This window comes from Epinephelus lanceolatus, chromosome 16 (genome assembly GCF_041903045.1).
Source record: "Epinephelus lanceolatus isolate andai-2023 chromosome 16, ASM4190304v1, whole genome shotgun sequence".
Taxonomy (NCBI): Eukaryota; Metazoa; Chordata; class Actinopteri; order Perciformes; family Serranidae; genus Epinephelus; species Epinephelus lanceolatus.
Genome location: NC_135749.1, coordinates 14,851,633 through 14,878,204, shown reverse-complemented (window position 1 = coordinate 14,878,204; position 26,572 = coordinate 14,851,633). Strand labels below are relative to the sequence as shown.

Sequence of the window (26,572 nt, the reverse complement as noted above, 5' to 3'; positions counted from 1 at the left end):
AGATGGCTCCCTCTGCTGTCGGCAGCTGATAATGTCTCAGTACACTGTTTTATTTTGGTCAGAGACTTAATATGCACTGTAAAAAATCAATTTGAAGCATACAGTCATCCCAACACATTCAGATACTGGGGAGTTAATAACACAGATTTCATTTATTCAGTTTCTCAAGGCTTCTTCGGGCTGTGAGGACCGGCTCACTCTCACACTGTCATGGCATACTGGGACACTTGAAGAGAACAGACTGATCGTTCATGTGATAAGGAACACCTGTGATTCAAAATGTGAGTGAATAGCTCCACTGAGCAGACATCTTATCAACATATTAGTGACAACACCTGGGTTTGCAGGGACTTAAATACATGTCCTGCAGTTCTACACTCCATGCAGAGGCGTAGATTTCGGGGGAGACACAGGGGACACGTCACCCTCAATATTCAGAAAGTAGCAGATGATTTTTATTTTGACAAAAGACATTTACACCATTAAATGAATGCAGGAAATTAAGTATTTTCTGGTGGAAGACCCACAAACCTCCCATTTCATATGTATCACACTCAGTGTTGAAACACAACCTATGCCCTTGTCTACATGGCCAAAAGTATGTGGACAGCTAAACAGTACAGGTCACCGGAAGTTACTTTTTAATGCAAATTTGATGATTTAATTGATTCCCTACCAGTAATTGAAGAACCATAGAAAATTGTTGTTGTTGTTTTTAATTCTAACGTTACTTTACGATAAAGAGAGGAAGGTTGCATTGTTGGTGAAGGACATAAAGGACCAATGTGTAAGATATGGCAAGAATTTTAGCTAAAAACATTCATAAAATAACACAGTCAACAGAATGTGAAGGAGTAACAGGGTCGACGGCATGTCAAAAATGTCTTTGTGTTGTGTTTTAAAAAATACCTACTTAAATAAGCATGCTAACCAGCTGGCCCCAGCTCATCCTGTCTTTAATACCACTTGCACCTCGAGAAGCCACAGTGAGTCACTGTAGCGTCCAGTCTGCCCTCGGGCCAACATGAGAGGACAAAGAAGTAGACCTGCCCCAAGGGCTTGTCAATAGGGATGGCCGGCTGGACGAATATATCAGCTATCTGTGACTAGCTGAGTTCGTCGCTGGTTGTTTTTCTGGGCTTTATTGTTTTCATTTTATTTTGCTAATTTAATTGTCTGCTTCAGAAGAATGATTGACAGGGAAAAACAGTAAAGAAAGCATTTCCCCCACAAACCAGAGTTGGGAATCATCAGAACAATGGAAAGACTGACCAAGAAGCTTTTGGTGAGTTTATTTGTTTCTGTCAAGCTTCAATGAATTATGTTTAAAGATGAGTTAACAATGCAATTAAGCTCTTAGTTCTTGAAATCAGAGGGTGTACAGTTGTATTTTTCTGTTTAATAAAGGAAAATACAGTGGTGGAAAAAAGTTTTCGGACACCCTTAAAATTTTACACAATCTCAAATATTATCATGAAATATTTGTGGAAAAATCTTTTTTGTGTTTCAAAAGGTGTGGCTGCATTAGACAGATACAAACAAATACAAATTATATTTTTTTGTTTATTGTTTACAAGAAAAACTAACAAAAGTAAATTCTTGACAGTTTCAATATGTCAGTTCTCAACATTGTCGGTATCAAAGTCAACAAATAACAGAGAATGTGTTCAAAACTGAACAAAAAATAAATAAACCATCACATCATCAAATTAATATGTAGTAGTCCTGCCATTGGCACATAGTAGAGCTCTAATCCTGGCTGGCATGTTCCCCACGAGCCTTTCACACTGTTGAGGGGTAATCTTGTCCCATTCTTCTTGAATTACTGCTTTTAATTCTTCTAAATTCTTTGGTTTATGCTTTGAAACAGACCTTTTGATAATCCACCACAGATTTTCAATGGGGCTCATGTCCGGGGATTGAGCTGGCCACTCTAAGACCTGGATACTGTGCTCCTGCAGCCAAGTTCTACTGGCCTTGGATGTGTGGCAAGGGGCATTATCTTGTTGAAACATCCAGTTTTTACCTCGACGGAACAGTGCATGCGCAGAAGGGAGCATGTGGGTTTCGAGAATGGTACAATACTTGGTAGAGTTCAATGTGCCATCACAGACAGTGAGATGACCAACACCAGCAGCACTAATGCATCCCCAAACCGTGATACTGCCTCCATCATGCTTGACAGTAGGTACTGTACATGCTGGAGATAATGCTTCGCCTGGCCTTCTGCGTACCCTCACATTAGTAGGAGGAAGATAAAGCTGGAAACTGGACTCATCTGACCACAAAATCTTCTTCCAATTCCTGGCTGTCCAGTTCTTGTGTGCCTGGGCCCAACGACACCGGGCTAACCTCTGTCTCTCATTGATCAGGGGCTTCTTGATAGCCTTGTAGGACCTTAAGCCATGATCTAAAAGTCGGCCACGTACAGTGCGGGTGGAACACTGGACACCAGTTTGGTTTGACCACTGCTGCTGAAGCTCCTGTGATGTTATTCGGTGGTTTTGCCTGCACATGCGGATCAGGATGCGGTCATTTCTTGCTGAAGAAACCCTTGGACGCCCAGATCTTGGTTTGTCTTCCAAGCTGTTGGTTCATCTGTATTTCTGCAGAGTGTATCCAACTGCTGAAGGACTGCATCTGCACTTCCTGGCTATCTGGCGGCAACTGTACCCTTCCTGGCTGAGAATCTTTATCTTCAGGCGTGTTTCCTGCGTTAGGTTCCTTGTTTTAGCCATTATTGTGTCTGAAGAACTTTCAAATGTGCTGGCTTTATGTAGACACAAAGCTTGGCAACAAAAATTGTGTCTTTTAATAAAAAGAACGACCTTCATCACTGGTACCAAAATGACCCAATACTCAAAATTTCTTATGTATTTTTATGGAACCAATCAATTTTAAGTTTTTAGTGGCTTTTTTAGGATTTATTTAGTATTTTGGCTGTGACTGTACTAAAAGAAATTGCACTTGAAGACCTAAGAGTGATTCTTAATGCAATATTTCACAAATGCATGGGGTGTCCGAAAACTTTTTTCCACCACTGTAGGTGTAGGAATATCTCCTTTCTTAAGATTTTGTGAGTTTATTTTGTAAATCTATAAGTCTGAAAAAGCTAAGAGAACTTCCTCTAGTTGGCTTGGGGGTGAAATGTTGCCCCCTCATTAGTTCAACATGTTCTCATACAACAGTCTGTGTGATATCCTGTGAAAATGCACATACAATGGTTCATATAGCTAATGAATTAGTGCCCCATTAATGATGTTACGAGCCAAATGTAAAGTCATGTAGGCTAGAATCAAGGAGGTAAAGTTATGTAGGTAAGGTTTTGAAAAGAAACATGGACGCACCTTGTATTAACTCAAAGTTCACTTGGTTTTACACAGGACACAATCACCGGTCTCCTGGGGGAAAGTCCTGTGTTGTTTGACCCATCCACCACCTTTCCTTAATTACTCCCTTCAGCATAGTAGGCATGTGATTGCAGTTTTCACAATTACATGGTTTATATATGAATTACTGCCTCATGATTATGGGTTATTTATGAACTGTGATACATTATTTTTGTAGCTATACAGTATGTAAGAGCAGTGCATGAGAACAGCCTGACTAGTTTGGACACCAACAAAAAAAAGGCTACCTTTCATGATATGCAGGCGGTTGCCATTATAGTTTAATGGCGGCAGTGGCATCAGGGGACAAGAGCAAAAGTTAAGATAGTGAAAGTCAGAGTTAGTGGATGGATCCAACAACCATCGACTTTCACCCGTAGGGAAGTGTTCGCTTGACATAAGACTGTACAGCCAAGCCCTGTTCTTTTTTCCTAAACCCACCCACGTGCTTTTGTTGCCCAAACCCAACCACGTGTGTGTGGGCAAAACGTAGCCACGTGTTTCTTGTTGAAGGGAAAACAAAAACTCAATTCACGGTGTTGTACTGATACAGCGTGCTTATTTTGATAGAGACTGTATGCTATCGTTAAATTTCCTGTGAAAACAGGAGTGTATTTTGAAAGAAGACAATGCATGCAACAGGCAGAACTTGACACAGCATCCCTGAACGTCACCAACCAATGTACCCAGGGTACCTTTCACGTCATATCTGAACATGGAAAGCCCATGAACAAATGAACAAACGTCGGAGTAAGAATGTGTTGGTTTGGAACATATGGCCAGGCATTACACATTGCACCTTTTAAGTTTTGTTCTGAAACAATTTTTCTTTAATGTACTAAAATCTATCAAAGGGTGATTTTTGGTACTGTCTACTGTTTGATACGAACCTATTGTCCTTCATAATTTCCTCATATCCATCCAACCTGTGATCACTTCATAGAGATGTAACAGTTTATATTGTGATTCTGTCTGGTGAATACTTTCATAAATTTACACAAACACATTTACACATGAATTACGAAAGCATTTACTGAAGTAAAAGATAATTTAATATCCTTTTCACATTTTTCACACTTTGATTAAATGTACATAAATACAATATTTCTAACAAAAACAGTTTTAAATAAAGACTTTGTTTCATCAATCATATCATGTATTCTATTATCCTATATATTCTGTTGTCTATTATTGAACACAATCAATTGTATTTGCAATCCTTAAAACAGGAACAAAAAAGCAGAGTGGCAAAGTGGAGCAAAGAAAGTGTCACTACTGTGTCTGCCACTATATATAACACATATTTGTCTAGAATTCACATCTTGCAATTCCACTAATCCCTTTGTGCTTTCTGTGTCAGGCACCTTTAGGAGCTACTAGTTGCTCAAAGTGCCACTGTTGTCTGGGATGATGGGTGCAGGGGCGCAGAAAGAGACCTCCTGTCTTGCTTTGGGTGTTGACTTCTTTTGGGCTGCTTTGTGGGACCCCTCCTTCCTTTACGACCTCCAGACACAACTGGGAAAGCTGGTGAACGAGTTGACCACTCAGCTGAAGCAGAAAACAGATGCACTGGGTTAGCCAAACACCCACTGTGAGAATATTCACGTATTCAGATGTATTACAAAAAGGTTTAAATATCTGTCTTGCCTTTATGAACTTCCACTGGAGTCTGCTGGCGGTTGGTCGGCGTGTAGGGCACGGAGACAAGACCACCCTCTCTCCCTTGACGTCCAAACACAAAGCCCCCATGGGACCCCATCGCACCTCAAAGTCAGAGTTTAGATCGCAGTGCTGCGATGACAAGAGAGATCATCTTTGCCACTGTGTGTTACCTGTCTGCCTTTGATTTTTTACAATTGTTGCCATGGTTACCTGGCTGCCCGTTCCACTGCAGGGCGCTACGTTCATGACCCCACCCTGCAGTCCCTGCCCTCGGGGATAGTCCGCACAGCTGCCGGTGCCGACATTGTACAGCTTCAAACAGGCACAAAGGGGACACATCAGCCTGTCATGTCCATCAGTGAGTAGTACTGTAAATCCTCTGTGTGTGTGAGTGTGTGTGTGTGTGTGTGTGTGTGTGTGTGTGTGTGTGTGTGTGCGTGCGCTACCTCGCCTGACAGTGCAGGTCTGTCCTGGGGGATGTAAAGTTGTGGATAAACTGTGCTCAGGTACCAGTGGAAGTTCCGACAGCCCAGACTCCTCTTAAGCCGCAGACGCTCTGTGATGTTCGGGCTCTCAGACTGCACAGAAGAAATAGCTATTATGTCCTCAGATTTTTTTTTTTTTTCAGTATTGGGTAAACTCACCAGCTAATCTTTTGAGCAAATTCCCACACTGAACATACACACCTGCCTGATGAAATGAGCAAGTGTGTCCCTCCTATAGAAGATCTTCCTGTATGCGTCCATCCAGGTGTCTGCAATCCGGATCTTGTTCCTCTGAAGCAGCTCCTGGTCTGGGAAGCGGTAAGGCAGGTGGTGGTGGTCCAGGTGGGCCACACGGGAGCAGGGAACCACCTCCATGGAGCCCCCGCATGACCACACCTAGGATAACAGGAAAAAAGTTTTGTAACCATGTAATGTTTGTTTGTGTGTGTGTGCCTTTAAGTGTAAAGAGCAGGACTGCAGCAAGAATCTGGTGTGACAAGTACTGATTTTTATTTCTACAAAATGCACCTTTTTACATTTTAATCTGTCAGATAACATGCTGCAGTTCCAAAATATGAACTTATCATGGGAAAACAAGTGGTCAAGTCACATTTCACTCTCATACTTGTGCATTTGTCAAAGTGCCCAGACATTCCCAGACCACTATTCAACCTGAGATTTCCGTTTGCAAAAAGCATCATATCCCAGCACAACATTCCTGAGGCCCGGACAGAAGGCAACTAAATCACCCAGCCGAAGCATCGCTATAAAAAGCTTATGTGACTTGAGGTGAAAAGCGAAAGCAATCTGTCATCTCTCTGCACTGTGTGAAAAGGTGAATTGGAGGATTTGATTGGAAAGTTGATAATATGTATGTATTTTTTGCTCTACCCTGATTGACAGCTCAATTTGTTCCACTCCCCACAGCAGCATCCCCGGGTCGTAGGCTCCCACACTCTGGAAGAAATGTCTGTCGATGGCCACAACTCCGCCTCCTAATGCTGGGCTCCTGTCAGAGACAGAGGCAGCGTCACTTTACTGGGGAACAAACACAGAGATTTGTCTCGGTGTCACTGGTGCAGAGAGACATTACAAACTTCAGAGTCTAACATATATTTTTTTATGAGTCATGAGCACTTAAAGGTCCGGTGTGTAGGATTTAGAGGGATATATTTACAGAAATGGAAAATAATATAATAAGAATTTTCCAGTAGTGTATAATCACCTGAAAATTAGAATCATCCTGTTTTTGTTACCTTAGAATGAGCTGTTAATATCTACATAGGGAGTGGGTCCTTGTCCACGGAGGCCGCCATGTTCTACATACAGCCATTTGCATCTTAATCTTTTTACATTGGCCACCAAAGTTGGCGGCGACATGCCAAACAGTGTTGCAAAAACACCAATTTTTACCATGAAACTACTTTATTCAGTGTTTCTACTCATTTTAATCAACTGGTGTGTTTGTTATGGAAAGGACAAGACCCATGCAGATAATTCTGCTCCCAATTAAAACCTCCTGAATGTCAGGATCAGAAAAAAGGCAAGCACACATTAGCAGGTGGCCAGTCTGTGATGAGCTGAATAGTGTCAGAGAAACATTAAATTGTAACGAGAAACTGCTCTATTCAGTGGTTTTATTGTTTTTATCAACCTGATCTGTTTGTTTTGGAGAGGAAGAGACTTCTGCAGATAATTTGGCACCTGGTAAAAACCTTCTGAATACAAAACACTGAAGGAATCAAAACTGGAAGTTCATGCTTAAATTCCACACGCTGCTCCTTCAAAGCACAGATATCTATACTTCCATCGGTCAGTAATGTGAAATCAGCCGTACGTATTTTATTTGTTGCCTTTTCTTCCTACTGATGCTTCCTTGTTTGCACTATCCCTCTACTGCTGTAATGTTGCAAATTTCCCCACTGTGGGATGAATGAAGGATTATTGTATCTTATCTTGACTTAAGAGCATTTTTACCTCTTTTATTTTCTTAATCAGAATATTTTTATAGGCCTAATGATGTTTCACAGAAAAGTTGCAAAGATATGATAAAGTGCCCAAAACCATACGTTAATTTTATGTTTTAATGATATGCTTTTTTGTTTGTTTTAATCTTTTATAAGGCATTTATCAATTCATGACATTCTTGAAACCCTTTTGGGGGTCCAAACCCTCCTGATGGGAAACACTGGCCAACAGGAAATAAATCAAATGATGTGCAGTTTTGCAAAAACCCAGTTTCACGAGCAAAATATCAATTCTGCCCCCACAAACATAAGAAGGTAATTTAATGAGTGTTTCCTCTTAGGTTTTACTCAGCATTACTTCCAGGTAAAACCCAACTGTTTTAGGTTTATAATCATGTCATGAAAGCCCTGAAATCACTTTGCTGTAAACTCACTGCAGAGGTCGAACAGCTGAATCTGGGTCCTTATCTTGCAGCTGAGGGTTAGATTCCCACAAGAAGTCAAGCCTCCAGTCAAAGACTCCCCTGACCGGCCACTGGGTGGCATTGTACTGGAAGGTCTGCCAGTCTATCACATCCATGATGGGGGACACCACTCTGGTCCTGCACAGAGACATTAATCTCAACAGTGAGTTATATATTCATGTTCCCCTTCAGTATTTAGAACATGTGCATTTTCCTCCCCTAGTAAAAACATGGAAGGAGCAGAGGATCAAATTAAAGACATTTACACCATAAAGTGATGAAAAAATTTACAAATTGGTGCATAAAAAATCGCCAGAAAGCAGGAAATTCAAAGTGTTTGATGCTGAATTTTTTTGGTGGAGGAGCCCAAACCCCCTGCTTCATATTTGGAAACCCTCACCCTTGGAGTAGGTTGATTCAAAATGAGGTTGATGTTATGAATAAGAAGTATGTTCCTGTCAGTCAAAGATTTTGGAAGAAAGAGGACATTTTAAATTCTTAGCCAGCCTTCCTTGGTTACATTTTCACTTAATATTCCAACAGTGTGTGCAGAGAGATTGGCACTGTGAAAAGCAAAAATGTTTCCTCAGCAGTGTGTGTGTTTGTATCTGTCTATATTTGAGTGTGTCTCAGGCTTATGTCACAGGAGTCAAGTTTAGAGACACACTGTCCTTTGTTGGGATCTGTTCTGGTTCACATATGTTATTTGAAATATTTCTCTGAAGAGGCCATGTGTGATGTGATGCTCGGAGGAAATGGAATGAAGAGATTAAAGGGGGGAGAATGAAAAGAAGAAATGGGAGAAGGGTCAAACATGTGGCTGAGAGAGTTGAGTGGTTGCAGATTCCAGGTCTGAGAGTTCAGCCTAATTACCTAGTCTAATTAGAGCCACGCTGCAGGCAGCCTGAGACACAAGACTAGAGCCAAATCATGAGAGCTGAGCTTTGGATACACACACAGTACATGCATCTCATGTCTTACTAATGAGTGAGGACAACTGATAACTCAGAACCTTCCATCTTCCCACTTCTCTCAAGAGGATCTGTCAAACAGCAGAGCAGAGTAGAAAGCAGCAGACAGACAGAGTTTGGGCACAGCTGCTGCTTTTTCCAGACTAAATGTTTATCTGGACTTTAATTATTCTTCATCACAAAATTCTGGCAAACTTACATTTTATATTTTTGGTGCTCAACCAACAGAGCAATTAATGTAATTATAGATGAGTGTGTATTGAAATAAGCATTTTGCACCAGTGTTTATTATTTCTGTGGATCATTAGAGTAAACAGCACCTGTCCTGGGCCACTCTCTCCAGCAGTGGTTCCAACCAGCCCTTCTGGCATTCACAATGGGAGTCCATGAACACCAGCACCTCCCCTGCAGCTCTGGCAGCACCCAGACTACGGCATCCTCCAACCCCCAGGCGCTTGGTGCTGCGAATCAAACGCACCCCGTCCAGATGAGACACATACTCACTTAGCACACTCTTCAGGTGTCCTGAGAAGTGAACAAAGACAGGTCAATTGGATGGATGGGTGGCTGGATGGCTGGCTGGATGGATGGATGGATGGATAACAACTCACCGTGCTGGCTCAGGTCGTCCACTAGCAGAACCTCCTGCAGATACTGCCTGGGTGCACTGTCCAACACGCTGTGCACGGTGCGCAGGAGCGTGGACCAAGCCTCGTCATGGAAACAAATAACAACACTGGCCGACGGCAGCGACTCGCTGTACTGCTCCCCCAAACACCTGTTAAGTAGGAAACAAATTCACTCTGTCAAAGCGACAACTTTACCAACTTTGAACGCGTTTTAATACCACAGTGGGTCATTTCAGTGCAAAAGTTTTGCCTTTCAAGCCGTGCGCTTTGGACACTGCGCCGTGCACTCACTCAGGATGGCGCGCCTCGGGCAGCATGCGATGCAGTGAAATCCTCTCGCTAACCACCTCGTTGAAACCGTACTTCTCCAGCGCAGAGAGCTCCATATCCCTCTCCGTGCCCTCCAGATGTAGCTGTACCGCTTTCCCCATTTCACCGTGCGTCGGAGGCGCGGGGGCGTGGGTATCCTTATTTGCTCCGGGTAGGAGCACCTTGTAGCTCCCCTTCTTCTGCGGGTTCTTGGTGCCCTGCGTCGATGGCACGAATAAAAGCTGGTCTTCTTGCAGAGATTTTAGCGGGGCGAGATCGACCGCAAGCTCTAACGCAGGGTCACGCGAGTCCACTATGACTTCCAGGTCCGGTGCATCGGGAATCCGATGGAGGGGGTGGAGGGGGAGTCCAGGTTTCTGATAACTGCGGCTCCGGTCCCGGTTGAAGAGGTCCGAGAGCGCCAGAACAACCAGGGCGAAGCCGAGGAGCAGCAGCCAGAGGCAGAGCACCTTCCTCCGGAGAGCTGTAGCTCTTCCCCACAGCCTCATGATGAAGAGCGCAGAGGAGAGGGGGATACGAAGTTGGCCCGGTGCTGTCTTGACTTCCCCATTTTTGCGCTTTGACTCAACTTTGAAGTTACATTTCAGCAAAGTGACGAGGCTCTACAGATATTATCCAAACAGCAGAAAAATAAATAACTCGCCTGTCAGTGTTGTGGAGTGTAGCGCTGCATCCATGGAGCACCAGACCTGAGACACGAGTGACAGACAAGGCTGGTTCAAGAAGACAAACCCCTCAACTTCTTGTCAGGGTGGAGGTGCGCAGACTTTGCCTCTCATCCAGCTCATCCCGGGGTCCTAAAGCCTGCGTAAATTTGAGCTCGTCTGAAGATGCACCTGATACATCCACCTGCTCCTACACCTGATCACTGAGCTGATCCTCAAAGCAGCCTCAGTAGCTCAGATGATAACAGGGATTAAAACACCTTTTCATACAAACTCTGACTGAATACAATGAAAAATCCAGCTCCCACACTCAAAGAACAAACAGCCAGCCACTTTGGTGTCTTTTGTTTTTTTCAAAGCTGCATCACAAGTCACTGTAGGAGTTTTAATGCCTATGGGACTTATTTTTATCGCCATATGGCGCCAATTTTCCTTGTCATGAAACTCGGAATTTCAAAACTCGGTGTGTTTCCCAGCAGAACAAACAGTATGTTATAAATAACCCCACATTGCAGTGGAATGAGACAGTGTTTTTATATTTCCTCCAGTATTTCTGTGTGTGAGAGAGACTCGGCTTGGTGCAGGCGTCTCCCCGGTGCGTCACACATCAAAGATGCTCTCTCCGGCCAGCTGGCGGCGGGCCTCGCAGTCTCATGACCGTCTGTCGGTGCCGGGAAGCGGGGCGGTCGCAGCTTCGATCTCCCCGGTTCTCTGAGGAGATCTTGGCAACACAGACTGCTGTTTTTCAACTGAGTGCAGACAAAGACCTGAGCTGAAGTTTTTCTTTCTTCCCTTTTTTTTAACAAGTGGAAATTTCCCACTTTTTTGGCAAGTAGAATTTTGTTTTTCCTACTTTATCACAATGAATTGAACACAACATGTGGCGCCCAAATCAAATTATGATTAAAAAAAGAAGTTGAAGGGAAAACGCCCCAGAAGTCATGTAAGGATTTCAGTGGAAAAGGTCTAATAATTTCCTAATGCATTTTCCAAGTGACCTCAGGGTGATGTTTTCTTTCAGGTGATGGCCAACAAGAGGTCAGACTGTACCCATTTTTTCTTCACCACATCACTAGAAATGAAGACCATCTGTGTCAGCCTGCTTCACCGGCTCTGTTCTGTGTTGTGGTTGAGTGGAGCTGTGAAAGGCCACTGCTTGCAACTTGGCAGTGCAGCCAATGGGAGCCTTAAGCCAGTTTGGCTGCAGCCAGAGACCAGATCATTCTGGTGGTGCTGGTGCTGGTGCTGGTGCTGGTAGTGGTGTGTCTGAGTGGGTGGGTGGGATTAGCAGCTGCCTTCCCCTCATTATACACAAAGACACTCACCTCCCCTCAGCCCAGGATGACAGGGCAGAGTGGCGTCTGATGATTGTGATTACAGTACACAGAGGTGGGAGGGGGACACCTGGAGAGACAGATTGAGAAGTTGAAAGAGCAAAGGAGGGCGTCAGAGCAACAAGATGGGGGTGTTGCACAGAGGGGTGGAAATGAAAGAGACATGAAAGATCACAGGGAGAGAAAGAGAAGTGACCAGCTCTCCACCTCTGTCTTCTTGTGGGAATAATGCTTGTAAGCCTCGAGATTGAAAAGGAAGAAAGTCTTCATGTATTTCCAGTGCTCTGCAGTGAACACTCCCATATGTTCCTTCCTGCAGCCAAAACACACACTGAATTGAAGTTTCCACCGCCAGCACATTTGCAGACACGCACATAAACACCAAGAGAACATGGACACACACACACACAGGCACGTACACACACATACACACACACTGAAGGTCCAGGGTCCAGTCCACATTCTCAGGAATGTGGACTGCATTCCACCATCCGACTGGAAGCCAGAGCTGTAAATGAGAAGGCACGACAAGTACTCGCATGCATCCTTCCCTCACACACACACACACACACACACACACACACACACAAACACAAACACAGAGAGATGGACAGAGTGAGAGAATAACAGTAACTTTTGGCTGCATGATTCATTTTTGGGTTGTTGTTCATTCATATTTCTGTTTCACAACCAGTGACTTCTGTTTGTGGTGACAAGATGAGACACAGAGATCCTACTTTGTTTTTTTCTCTTTCAGTTTTTAGACCCAAACCTATTAGCTGAATGATGTCAAAGTCCATGGACAGGAAATTAACATTTTGAATAACCATCTAATCATTTCAGTCTTTTTCTTCCTAATAAAACTGTCATCATTAACTGGTTCCAGCTTCTCAGCTGTGAATCTTTTGAAGATTCACAAGAATTTGTTTTGTTGCAGCCTTCTGTGATTGCAAACTGAATATCTTTGGGGTTTTGAACAGAAAATAAAAAACAAAGACACTTGAGGACAGAGATGTGGACTCCAGTCACACTACTTGGATCTGAGTCAGACGTGAGTCACAGATTTGAAGGCGTCCAACTCGACTTGGCCTTCAACATCAGTGACTTGTGACCTCACTTGAACTTGAGCCTTTTGACTTGAAAAACATACTTAATGCCTTCCCCCCGAGCCAATTTGGGAAGAGAAGGTTATGGACATTTTTTACAGAGGTGAATTAAGTACACGAGGGAACAAAGACAAAAATCCAGTCAGTGGTGGGTCTGGTTAATAGTGCTATACAATGTAATGTCAGCACTACTTTTTTATGATTAAGTTCAGTGGCACTTGTTTCAACAAACGTGTTTTAACAAATAAATACTGATTTCTTTTAAATTAAATATATTCCTCTGTTGTTAAAGTGGCATTACATTCAGTGAAGAGCGCATTATGACTTGTTAAGGACTCAAAACTCAAATATTAGGACTTGGGATTTGACTCTTGACTTAAGTGCAAAGACTTGAGACTTACTCGTGACATGCAAAAGACTGAATTGGTCCCACTGTTGCTTGCAGACATCATGCTGGACTCTGGGGAAACTGTGATGGACAGTCTGCACCTTCTTTGACCTGTGATAGACTAGAAGATTGATCAGTTAATAAAGAAAATGATCATCGAATAAATCAATAATAAAATATGTTGTAAAGGACTGACATGTGAAAGTATCTGTTGTCTTGTAATGGTTTTATTTTGTTATATTGTAAAAATAATATTCAGTAATGTGTGATTGAGTTTGGGCAATCATGTGACATCTACAGTAGAGCCAGATGATTTGGTTTAAGAGAGAGAGAGAGAAAGTGTGTGTGTGTGTGTGTGTGTGCGCGCGCGCGCGCGCCACCTTTCCTAGCTCTCCAACAGACTGTGAGAAGCAGCGGAGTGGTGCTGCCCTCTACTGGAGGATGAGTGGTACTGACGTTTTTTCTACGTTTCATGTTCACCTGACAAAAAAAAATATGTATACATATTAACATCAGGTACATTTACGAGATTTCCTCCTGAGCTTTCGATCACATCTCGTGGCCTTCATCGGCGGATGGAGTCTACTCAGTTGCCATGAAGATAGATGTTCAGTTTGTAATGTTTTGTGTCATTCATTCCCAATACAGGCTGCACGATTATTATATTGATAAAACATGATCACACATTAGACCATTTGGTAACATGCGTGCTTTGTCGCTGTCTGGCTGAGGTTACAGGCCCTTTATAAAACACCACTGTCACTGAAATGCCAACAACAAAGTCTGACAGCTCTTTCAAAGAGCAGGACTTAAAATAATAATTTAGATGGTTCATCATGTGTAATCCTTACACGAAGGAGACGCACAAATCATTAGCCTACATCACCTTATATTTTGAATAACTGTGTAGCTCAGTGAAGATGAAAGTCATGTATGATTTTGTCACTGCATTATGTATTTGTTTTCAGCTCTTGACACCAGTCAGTAAGGACATTATAATGCATTCGTCACTGCAGAATAAATTGCTACCTGCTGTTTTAATGCGAAAAAAAATCTCGTTTCCTCTCTTTTGTTCTCATTGGATTTAATTGTGTAGCCTAAATCAGTGACAGATAATTGCTTTTATTGTAATTTCAACTTTAATTAGTTACTTTGAAATCAAATATCGTGATATGTTCTCCTTCAGTTCCCCACAAGAGACATTCTCCTTATCATAAATCAGAGTTTGCTCTGTGTGTTGCAGCACTGATGGAAAACAGTTTCCATCTTGACTTTTGAACAGACATTTAAATGTGACTTATAAGACGTCAGTTCACAGTTTGGGAGCCCTGTCGTTTCCAAACTCTTCCTTGTGACAGCAGAAGACCCGCTGAAATAATGTCGTCCATCACATGTTGGATTATACTGAATATCAACACGACTGTGCCGCGCATCATACGCCTTCCTTCTGCTTTTGCGGCTGCAGCTGTGGCGCAACAACTGGCACAGACCTCACATCTCACGCACACGAGAACGGTGCGTCTCACAGTGACACAACGAGATGCGACAAACGCATCAAATAATGGCCCGTCATGGTCATGTGGCCCCATGGACGTTTAAGGTTATCTATCGTGCAAGCCAGAAACTGAACTCCCAATAGAAAATATCTAAATAACACGATTATGTTATTACATTACATTTAATATGCCATCTCATGTTTGCCCCTTTTATCTGACATATTTTTCCATTCAGGCGAGGGTTAATAGAAGCAGAATTTTCTTGAAAGTGATCACAAGATATATTTCGTATAAAATCATTTTAGCTATTTGGATATAAATAAAGACAATATTTATTTTTTGTCCAGCAAGATTCACAATCAAATCCTGTAAGTTGAGGACAAACATTTAAAAAATAAAAGTATGGAGAGGAATTTGTCGCGCTGCACCAACTGTTTATAAAAAACAGCATACATACATTATTATCACACTTTCAAAATAGCAAAATAATTAACCAGTAATCACAGACATCAGTCATAATTTGAGATTAAACGCTCCTTCGTATTAAAAGTCTTACTGGGACAAAGGGACAGAGAGGGGTCGTGCGCAAATGGCGTGCCCGCGCGCATCTCGTCTCTCATGAGTTTCCTGCGCCCAGGAGACTTAATAAGGGATGAGATGCGTCCTGTTAGGACACATCACATGTTTTTGCGCACAGCGGCCCCCAGATTAAATTACTGAACATCAGGACAAGCTGGTGGAAGAAGAGCTGGACGAGCAGAGAGAGGGACAGGCTCTGTCGGTGAACACATAATAATAATTATTAGTAATATTATTATAAGATATTTCTGGGAGGTGGATAGGTTATTTTTTGACGACAGATTTTTCCTCAAGAAGAGTGGAAATGGACGCCTTGCGTTGTGTTTTTTTCCTGGTCTGTGCCTGCTTTGCTTATCAAGCTGATGGGCGCAAAAGTAAGTGCTTATCTAAAGTTAGTCTAATTAAAGTTATGATGCAGTATTCTGTCTGACAATGGCTGTTATATCAGGCTCATATATTTACAAAGTCTTCTATTTTATTCAAATATTCACACTGAAATGGCAGAAATGATTTCATCTCAAAGCCTTAAAATTGTGTCGCAGTTAATTGTGAAACAGACTTCTGATAGGCTGTCCGATGTTTGTCTCAAAGTATCTGTAATACCTGTTCTGTCATCAGCTCTCTGCACTCAGAGTCCCATGAGCTTAATTAAGGCGTGTTCCCTCTGGTCAGACAACTGTCTACACAAAAGAAGCGATTTTACATCCATAAAAATAGACTTTATCTTAACCCTTCAAAAGACAAACCTATTTAATTTACAGTTACATTCTCACATAGGATTCCAGAGGGAAGAATTTAGCCCTTAAACAATTAAAAAAACATATATTTAATGCATGTTATCAATATGAAAACAACAAAAGTATCATATTTTTTTATTATTTCAGCTGCATATTTAGTTTAGAATGTCTGTGTTTATCATGTTGTGAGCTGATTATCTGCACAGAGGTCTGCTCACACAAATATGTTCCCACAGAAATCTGGATTTTTTTTTTCCTTTAATCAAATCACATGGATGGAATTTGTTGTTTTCCTCTGCCATCCTTAAAACATGTCATCTGTCCTAAATTAGGACAGCAGCCAGAAACAAAGGCATGGAGTTAAAAGAGAAGACGATCATTAGTAATAAATAAAAGGCACTTGGTAGGACCAGATACATTTTTTCAAGATGCTAAGATATGTGTAAGCCCAGGGCCAGGTATTTGCTATTAGATTTATTAACATCTCTCACACAGAACAGCTGGTGTTTAAAGATAATTCCACATTTTCCCATATTTTTTCAAACCTGATCTCATTATTATCATTTAGAACCCAGGTCCTTAAAAGGATTCCCACTTCAAGTAAGGGGTAAATCTTTCCATTTAAGGAGTCAAACCATTTCATTTCATATTGGTTTCATAGGTTTTATTTTCTAAACTGCATGTTAGGTGACAGGATGGACACATTTCAGGTTTCAGGTTTAAATACAAAATTAAATTTCTATTCAAAGCAGAGACTTATGCTTGCAGACTTTGACTAAAAACCTTTTTTTGGAGCTGTTCTTGACATTATTAGTGATGTTTGAGAAATACAGTTCAGTTAAACGGAACTTGAATCATAATAATGAAGACAATTTCTCTAATGTAGGTAAAGAAAGGTTCCAATAAATGTCATTATATGTGCACAATTAGCTGAAAAAGCAAAACACCTTTGCTTCATCGGGGACCCTATAAGTTTTAGTTTCCCCTCAGAATTCCTCACAACATTTCAAGGGGCCTGAAAAGTCTTAAAAGTCTTTGTTCTTTCTCCAGCATTTGCTGACATGTTCCCTCACAAGCATGTAGGGAAGTTACCTTTTCCAATCCCACCAATCCCTGGCTGGGATCCTGACACCAACCCCTGGGATGATTACCTCTACCCTCCACTTAACCCAAAGCTGCAAGCTCTCTCACGCCACAAAGGTGAGTAACATCACTTTTCTCCTCTGAATTCTTCCCATTATCTTTTTTTTGTTTTGTTTTTCACCTGGAGCTTCCACTTTGCTTCAGGTAAACCCAAGGTTCGCCTGACAAGCGACAGCCCAGCTCTCAACGGCTCTTGTGTCTCCTTCACTGCGAAGCTGGAGTATCCTCCCTGTCAGAAGGAGGACGCCAATGGGGACCTTGTGTGGGATGATCACTGTGAGGACGGTACGGAGCTCGAGGCCTCAGGTGCTGCCAAAAAGCCAGGCCAGGCCACGCCCCACTACACATGGTGTCATTTTCCAGCACAAAACAACCACTGTATCATATAAGACAGCCATACTACACCATACATCAGACAAAAAACAGCCACAGAAGCATTTTAAGATGTGTCACAAGCACACGGACCATTAGTTCATTTTTTGGCCACTTGGGGGCAGCACAACAAACTGTAAACACAACATTGTAGGTTATTATCACCTGGTAAAGTTGATATGATGGCAAACACTTACCTTTTAATGATCTGTTCTGTCACAGAGTCACTGATGAAGTGTTGCTCATTAATGTAATTATGTTGTCATGGCGAAATGGTGAGACAAAAACATATGACTGTTTGATGCTTCAAAGGTTGAGGCCAGCTTAACTTTCATTTGTATCACATCACGCCCATCACACAACCACCAAGTGTCAGGTGTCAAGTGTCAGTTTGTAGCTTTGTGTCACTGGCTTCTCTTGAAAATGACTTGTAGCCTGTAGTGAGCATTACACATCCAGCAGACAAAGAGCAACACTAGCATAAATTTGGAGTCTTGTCAACCTGGTGAATGTGAGGACTCTGACACACCAAGCCAACAGTTGGCCAGTGGTCAATATCAGGCAGTCAGTGAGCATCTGTTGCCCTAGTTTCGGTGGTGAGTCAGCCTTTGTCAGCTTTTTTCGGCCGGTTGAGCATGTTGAAAGTAGTCATTTGGCCGATTGTTGAAATTGAAATATACATTTTTAAAAATAATCTCACTCTCCTTTCTTCTGAGCAGCCAATGGACAGGTGCGTTCTGGCTATGTGTACAACTGGACTTCCTGGCTGGACGACTATGGTTTTGGAAAGTGTACGGATAAGACGAAATGCAATGTCTTCCCTGATGGCAAGCCCTTCCCTCAGAGCAATGACTGGAGGCGCAAGAGTTACGTCTACGTGTGGCACGCCATGGGTGAGACCAATATACAGATTTGAACACATGCAAAAAAAAAACAAAAAAACAACTGTTTGACTTTCCATTCATCCTCAGGCCAGTACTACGAGACGTGTGATGGCTCCTCCTCCAGTTTGACCATCAACACCACCACCATCCCTCTGGGTGCAGAAGTCATGGAGGTCATGGTCTACAGGAAACGTGAGCGCAGGAAGTACAGCCCCCTCACCACTGACAACACCGTCTTCTACGTCACAGGTTTTACACGCTTACTCTTCGTCATCTGTTGGCAAAGACACATACAAACAATTAGGAACCCGGAGAATGAATTATTTATTACCCCCCCTTACACTCTCTCTTAGATAAGATCCCACTGGCGGTCAACATCTCCCAGAAGGCTGCGGTCAACCAGTCGGACAATGTTTTCTTTCGTGGTGAGGACGTGGTCTTCAAAGTCCAGGTCCACGACCCCAGCGGCTACCTCAAAACCGCAGCGTCCATTGACTACATCTGGGACTTCAGAGATGGCAACCAGCTGGTGACACACCGCGACCTGACCACACACAACTATAACACGGTGGGGAACATGAGTGTGAAGCTGGTGGTGGAGGCAGCGTTCCCTATGGAGTGTCCGCCAACCTCTGCCACCCCAACTCGGAGGAGCACCACGCCACCACCTCCCACAGGTATACTGGGCACAGACACATGATCTTGGCACTCCCAGAAATTCTTCACAGGGGTGGCCACATGGGGCGACTGAATATCTTTGGGTGGCACCAAAACCAAAAGCCAAAACTGAATTTCAGGAATTTGAAGATGCTGCTGAACCATATAGGCTTGTTGAAAACATACATGTGTCATTGAAAGAAAGGAACAAAACACTAACAACACACTATAGGCCCATTTTCATTCGGATATCTTGAAATGAGAGTTCAAGGGACCCTTTGAAAAATCGCCATGCCAGTTGTTCCCTCACCAAAATTAGCCTAACTTTGCAGCGTTATATAGCCTCCTCACAGACAAGCTATGCTGACATGGTTGGTACCAATGGATGCCTTCGGTCAGTGGTTCCCAACTGGTCCAGACATGGGGTCCAGATTTCTCCGTAGTCATTAGTTCAAGGTCCACACAGCTTAATTTATTCAGTGTAATACTGCCGTTTGGCCATATCCTCAAGCTAGTTAGCTGTCTCTGTCAAGTAGCTGTTGGTTAGTCACTCAATCTACAGCAGGAAATGGCACTTCAAAATAAAAGCTCAGTGCCGAAATCCTTCGCACTAGTTTAAAAATTAGCTCACCTTAGCCTCTTAAAGAATTATGTCTACCTCCAGTTGTCTTTGCAAGGATGGCCAGTGGGGGGCGGCAACTGTATTGGAGGGGCCTGGCCCCCCTTTGGCCCCCTTCTTGGGGCACCACTGTCAAAAAATTTTTTTTACAGCTTTATGTTTTAAGGAAGTTAGTCTGTAGGCACTTCATTCATTCACATGCATTCACACAAACTGGTATAAATATATAGCAGTGTGGGAAACCTGCTGTTTCAATTTGCAGTGATGCAAGGCAGACTTTTTACTGTGGTAAAATGAGAGGATCAGTAAACACAGATTGATGTTTAATCAAGCGCTTCTTTATTGAGCAGGCCTGGAGAGAGAATTCTGTCATACACACAACAGCACAACAGAAGGGTCTCTCACAGACAAGGGAGTGCTTGCTGTTTTTATAGCATAGCAGAGTGCTTTCAACAATCAAGTCCTCCATTACATCAACTCTTGCGTCTCCTCGTGAATCTTTCGGTCAAGAACTGGTCTTGTCTGGAACATCACATACGCACGGTTAATGATAGATGATCCCCCAAATAAGGGAATGAAATCAACACATAAAATGACACCTTGATTGTCATGTCTCACAAACATCTTCTCTCGCTAACAGCTAGAAGACAGTCACAGCGAGGACACTACATACACACTATTACAAATGATGATTTAAAATGTGACAGCTGTTAAATCTGATAATAGCATACTTCTCATTTTAAGCTCTTGTTTTCTTAAGTACACTTCACATTTTCTTGCAAAGCAAACACCTTATGCTTTAAGCAACAGGTGCTGTTCACTGCTTGGTCATTCTGTCTATGATCTCTGTCATCATGCACTACTCTTCATCAACATTGTCTACAATGGCCTAACCAGTCATTTAGAGGGGTTTGATTTTATTTTACCAGCTTTTGGGATTTTTAGGGGCCATTTGGGGGCTATTGCTTTTATAGTCTCTGGAGTAACTGCAAGATCTCTTCTAATAGTACAAGCTGCTGTTGAAATCCTAACTGTAACTTCTCAATGGCTTAAGCACAAGTGTGAGAGCAAACAAAACTATCGGCATACTACATACCACAAATGGTAAATGAGAAAAAGTAAACATTTCTTGTAATTTGGATGAAGTGACCAGACCAAGCATTAGTGCCGTCAACCTCGAGCAGGACACCAAATCACTGCAGTCTGACCGTGATGAAGAAGACAAAGCAAGAAGTGACATTCCCTGCAGAGCTCATTGAAGTGTTACCTTACAAAAGTAGATGTGTCATAACCTTTGCCTCTTTCTGCAGAGGCTCCCACACCTCCACCCATCACTCATGCTATGACTGTCAAGATGGACACCACACAGGGTGAGCTCCACAACAAACAGTGTGTATATCTGTATAAGAAAGAAAGCAAGCAAGACTGAGGAAGTGTGTTTCTGAGCGGGAGCTCATTAAATATTAAAGCAGACCCAAAACCTTTGATATGAGACACTTGAATCACATACACACATTCTTCTCCACTTGTTTCCTGTTTCAGTGCCACCCAGCACCAGCCAGCCCCTTCCTGCCTCCTCTGCCATCGTCATGACAACGGGCGTGCCCACCACGGAGCCCCTGCTGACCCCAGAGTCCAACCCCACCACCCTGGCCTGGCTCCGCAACAGGAACTTTAAAAGAAATGGGTGCTTCCGCTACGTCTATGGGACCTTCACTGGCAATATCACCATTATTGGTAGGTGGTAGGTTTAAATAAAAATCTTATTCCACTCAGTGCGTTTACATGACATTATAGAAAATTGATTTATTGTGTTAGTTCAACTAAAACTGGGCTTTTAAAATTCATGTAAACAAGTTAGTCCAACTGAAATCGTGCTAAATCAGATTTCTCAAAGTCGGACTGACACACCCAGATAATGTGATTGGGAGTCAAGTTACTTCTGCATGTATACAGTCAATCAGACCCAAACTGGCCTAGGTGCTCTGCACATGCTACACAGTTTCCATTCCAGGCTTTGACCCGTAAGTTGAACAGCATTAAGAGCGTAACAGAAGAAGCCAGTAACAACATGGCAAAATCTACATCCAGAGCCGTGCATTTTAGATGGACAAGGAGACACAGTTCATGCTTTGTCAGCTGCAAGAGTTAGATATCTTAAAATATATGGCTAACTTGTTTGTCGATTGTTAGATATGTGACATAGAAGGTCAATAAATCGATTCCCTTCCCATGGGACAAGGACAGTAGTCCTATTAAATGGCCTAATTGAGCTATAACCGTAGCTCGACTTACTGTGTCTTTTATGATACTACCAGATAATGCCAAATTCAGATATCTTGCCAGACTTAGAACAAAAAACCAAGGAGGTCTTGCTGTTTGTAAAAAATGCAGACAACCAAGGGAAAAAAAATAAATAAATAATGGCAAAAATCTTGCCAGACATAGTTGGAATAGTTATGATCCTTTATTACAAAGTAAATAATAGATCAGTTCACAATTTAACCTTTCCTTTTATTTAGTGGCATGGCTACGAGGATGGCAATGTCTGTCTGTCGATTGAGCCACCATTTTGGTCCAGACTAAAACATCTCAACAGCTATTGTTTGGATTGCCTTGAAATGTTGTACAGATATTTGAGGTACCCAGAGGATGAATCCTTATGACTTTGGCTATCGTTGACTTTTTTTAGTGCCATTATTAGTTCAAAATTTCTATTTGTCCATTGTCCAATTGGTTTACGACCAAATACTGCCAAAACTAATGACATCATCCTCAGCTGTGTTAATTGCTATTATCAAATGTTAGGATCCCAACATGCTAAACTGAGATGGTAAGCCAGGTAAACATTATACCTGCTAAGCATCAGCATGTTCAGCATTGTCAGTATGAGCATGTTGACATGCTGACGTTAGCGTTTGGTTGTAAGCACTGCAGTGCCTCTACAGCAGTGAGCAACCTAAGGGTGCAGGGTGGCCCGCCGACTACTTTCTAAGTCACAATGAAAATACATTGATTCGTAAAGGGTTTTTTTTGTACTTTGAATGTAAATAAAGGGGCAGAGTGCATAAAAATATCGAAATAGAGTGTGTTCATGAAAAGAAAAGTGCCAGGAGAGGATCCAGGGACTTGATTTGCAGATACCTCATCATTCACACAGTCAGATATATATTCCATATCTCAAATGTAACTCTAATCACTTCTTTTCATTGTAATTTTCAAGTAAACATGTAGACACCATAGAGAGTAGACAAGTGACTATGTTGCCCAGCTGTTAAAGTGCAGCCAGCTCCACTGAGCAGAACAGAGCTCCAGTCAGTGGTAGTCGTGTGAAACTGGCCTTTTGTGTACTAAGTTGAATTCTCCGCTGATTTTTGCACAAACAAATATTTACATTTTACGTGATGGAAAGATTATAGTTTTTCATCAAAATTGTTACTCCCTATTGTTATGGCCGACTTTTTCCATCCTCAAACCTTTCTTTGTGGAGTCAAACACACACCCCCGTCATTTAAATGTTATGAGAAGGTGATTACACATCTAAAACCGACTGCATTCATCTGTTCTCCGCAGAGCCCAAGCACGCACTGCACAGACAGCCAAACAGCCGTATTGTGGACGTGTCAGCTGCCAGAGTGACCGACACTGACATCAGCTTCCTGGTGAAATGTCTGGGCAAGTGAGTATATCATTATTTCATCACCAATTCTACTTAAATGTTAACCAGACTGGTGTTTTTCTCGACTGCTGTCCGGTGGAATCCAAAATTGTATCTCCAGAAAGATTTCAGGTGTCATGAAGTGACTCTTTTTCTCTCAGTATTCACATATGGAATATAGTTAAATGGAAGTTAAGTAATTGATAGATTTAAATTACATGATGGTGATAAAAATTACAGTCAAACTTTCAGAATTATAAGTAAGTCTTGTATAGTAGGAAAAAAGTTTTAGATAAAGCAAAGGATTTAACCTTTTGTCCTTCCATCCCCTCATCTTCAGCATCCCCACTTCAGCCTGCACCATTGTGTCAGACCCCACCTGTACTCAGGTGCGTGGCATTATGTGCGATGACGTGCCGCCCTCTTCAAAATGTGAAGTGCGTCTCAGGCGAACATTCCCAGAGCCTGGCACCTACTGTGTCAACATCACCCTGGAGGACTCCAGGAGCCTGAGCCTGACCAGCACCACTGTCACCATCAACAAGTCCCAGGATACACCTGGTGGGGTTACACAAAGACATTTAATCCAAATCCAACACATGCTCACAATGCACTCTCTTTAACTTGAAGTTTTGTAAGAAGTAGACAGATTGATGTTCTCTGTCTGAACCCCTCACTGTTGTTTTCTCTCCCTGTAGTGTCCAAGACTTCTCACACTGCAGAGGTGGTGCTCTCCTCGACCGCTGTGCTGGCGGCTGTCTTCGCATTCATTGCCTATCTGGTCTGCAAGTGAGTAGTCTTGCACAACTGACTGGTCTTAAAGGGGAACTTTGGTCATTTTTTTTAACCCAGACGCTGTTTTCCCATGTTTTTGTTTCTAAGTGACTAATGGAGATAACAGGTTTTGAAACTGGTCCAGTATTGACAGAGACCGCTGCAGCCAGAGCAATTTTGCATCCGTTTTTGACCACTAAAAGTGCTTGATTTTGCCATTGACAAACTCAGATTGTTATTAGAAGCGTCTTACAACATCACAGAGAAGACCCTACAGGAAAAATGAAATGCTCTTTCCCTTTTGCTGATTCGGTGTAATTATTATTTGGTCAAACCAAGTCTCGCTCAAGTAGAGGTCTCATTCTGAAATTGCTTTTCAACTTTTCCACATTGTTGAATTCAGCTTAAGTCATCATATTAAAAATCTTTTAGACAACACTAAGCTATGCTTTCTGTACTCCAACACGACTAACTCTTCCTGGCACTCCTCTCACCAACAATTCCACAATTATTTTTCCTGCAACGAGATTTCAGAAAGAGACTTCTCCTTGAGTGAGACTTGGTCACAAAAACAAACAGACCAGCAAAAGGTAGAGAAGAATGTTTCATTCTGTGTCGGGTCTTTTCCGTAAAATTGTCAAACACTTGTTATAATAATCTGAGCCTGTTAGTTGAAAAAAACAAGTATTTTTAATGAACATAGATTGATGGTGCACAATTGCTCATGGGGATCACTTGCAGCCTTATTTGCCGCAGCGGCAGAAGCAGTTTCTCTCCATAGCGGATTGAATTATTGTCTCCATCTGTCACTTAGACACAAAACATAAGAAAACAGGGTTCAGGCTGAAAAATACAGAGGTTTCCCTGTAAGGTTTGGTCTTCCACACACAACATGTTAAAGTGCCAAATATTCCCCCCTCTTCCCTCCTCTTATCCCTTATCTCTTCTCTCTCTCAGGCGCTACAAGGTGTACCGTCCCATTCGTAGGTCCCTGGTGGAAGATGCAAGCAGGAATGCTGGGGTCAGGGGTCGCATGAACCGTCTGAAGGAGTCACTCTTCCCCTCCAGCGAGGAGAGCCACCACTTGCTGACTGAGAGGCGCCCCCTGTAGGCTTTGTAGAGTTGCTCCAAAGCATTGCTGCCCTCAATGGCAAGAAGAAAAAGCACAGTTGACATTAATAAATGAAAGCACAAGTGAAATTGTTAAAAAGCCAATTCAGCAGGAAGCCATTCATGTCTGTGGCAAAATATTAGTAAAGAATTCTAATGCCTTGTTTGTGTCTTAATTATAGTTAAAGTGTTGGCTACAGCTACAGCAGTATATGATTAGCAGGATGATTTACTAAAGAGGCTGTTAAATGTCTGACTGAGGCACCGCTCCTTTTGATCTCCTTGTGCTGGCTCATCATTGCATAAACTAGTTGCTAGGAGATGAATTGGGTTCAAGTCGTGGCTGAAATGCTTTTGCGTGAATTTTGTGCCAAGTGCTGTCTTACACTGCTGCACCTTACACTGTGATGAGAAATTTGAAATCATTGAGATAGTTTGCCAATATAACATTTTACTACTGGTGACATGTGCGTGCTCTTCCTCAGTCGGATGAATTAAAATAAAAAAAATTAAAAAACTAATTCAAGGAAAACACTGGAAAGTTGAGCTGACTCTAATAAAGGTTGTGAACTAATCATTCATCTTTTGAAGATGGGTATTTCTCTTCATGTCTTTATAATATGAACCTCGCTTTAGTGCCATCACAAATGACCAGCAGAATATGATTCAAGGTTTAGCGGCTAAGTGGTAGAAAGATATATTTTTTTTAACCATTCACTTCAGTCAGTGAAGACTGAAGCTTTTGAAAGCCTAAATGATGGCAACAAATCCACCATGGCAAGATAACTTCCCTATACCCTAACAGTGAGGCTAGAATATTTTACACCCTCACCTGCATACGTTTGGATACATACCATCATGTGCGTACTTGTTTAACATACTGATTCTAAACAGGCCTATAGTATGCAGTGTGTTCACACAAATGAAATGGAGATGCTTCTCAAAGTTGGGTGGAAAAACATACTATGGAGAACAGTAAAACAGCTCAGAATGTCAAAAAAATTGGAAAAACATTTTGCTTTCGCGTGAAGTCACAGTTTGATATATGAAACTCACTGTTAGTATTAAAACATATACTTTTATGAAGCAAGTCTGTTGCGGTCTTGTATACTTACTGAAAAAATACTATACAGAGTAGTGTGTGGTGTTACAT

General features: G+C 42.2%; 2 protein-coding genes across 4 annotated transcripts; one reads left to right on the top strand and one right to left on the bottom strand.

Moving 5' to 3' along the window:
* Positions 1-4,424: 4,424 nt before the first annotated feature.
* LOC117263999 (polypeptide N-acetylgalactosaminyltransferase 15-like) lies at positions 4,425-13,574 on the bottom strand. 2 transcript variants are annotated; one of them, XM_033637778.2, is made up of 10 exons: positions 9,859-13,574; positions 9,550-9,716; positions 9,259-9,463; positions 7,938-8,105; positions 6,428-6,545; positions 5,738-5,932; positions 5,498-5,629; positions 5,262-5,363; positions 5,037-5,180; positions 4,425-4,937 (listed from the first exon to the last, which is right to left on the bottom strand). In XM_033637778.2, the coding sequence occupies exons 1-10, from the start codon at positions 10,383-10,385 to the stop codon at positions 4,746-4,748; spliced, it is 1,950 nt and encodes a 649-aa protein (XP_033493669.1). In that variant the 5' UTR covers positions 10,386-13,574; the 3' UTR covers positions 4,425-4,745. The 2 variants fall into 2 exon arrangements, with proteins under 2 accessions (XP_033493669.1, XP_078031696.1); XM_078175570.1 differs by having other exon boundaries at positions 4,805-4,937; positions 5,047-5,180.
* A 2,002-nt stretch (positions 13,575-15,576) lies between these two features.
* Positions 15,577-25,998, top strand: gpnmb (glycoprotein (transmembrane) nmb). Of its 2 annotated transcripts, none has more exons than XM_078175806.1 (12): positions 15,577-15,839; positions 17,253-17,402; positions 17,490-17,651; positions 18,437-18,610; positions 18,689-18,850; positions 18,955-19,278; positions 21,188-21,247; positions 21,420-21,614; positions 23,451-23,556; positions 23,876-24,096; positions 24,234-24,324; positions 25,267-25,998. In XM_078175806.1, the coding sequence occupies exons 1-12, from the start codon at positions 15,770-15,772 to the stop codon at positions 25,418-25,420; spliced, it is 1,869 nt and encodes a 622-aa protein (XP_078031932.1). In that variant the 5' UTR covers positions 15,577-15,769; the 3' UTR covers positions 25,421-25,998. The 2 variants fall into 2 exon arrangements, with proteins under 2 accessions (XP_078031932.1, XP_033492497.1); XM_033636606.2 differs by having other exon boundaries at positions 15,578-15,839; positions 17,490-17,630.
* The last annotated feature ends 574 nt before the right edge of the window (positions 25,999-26,572 follow it).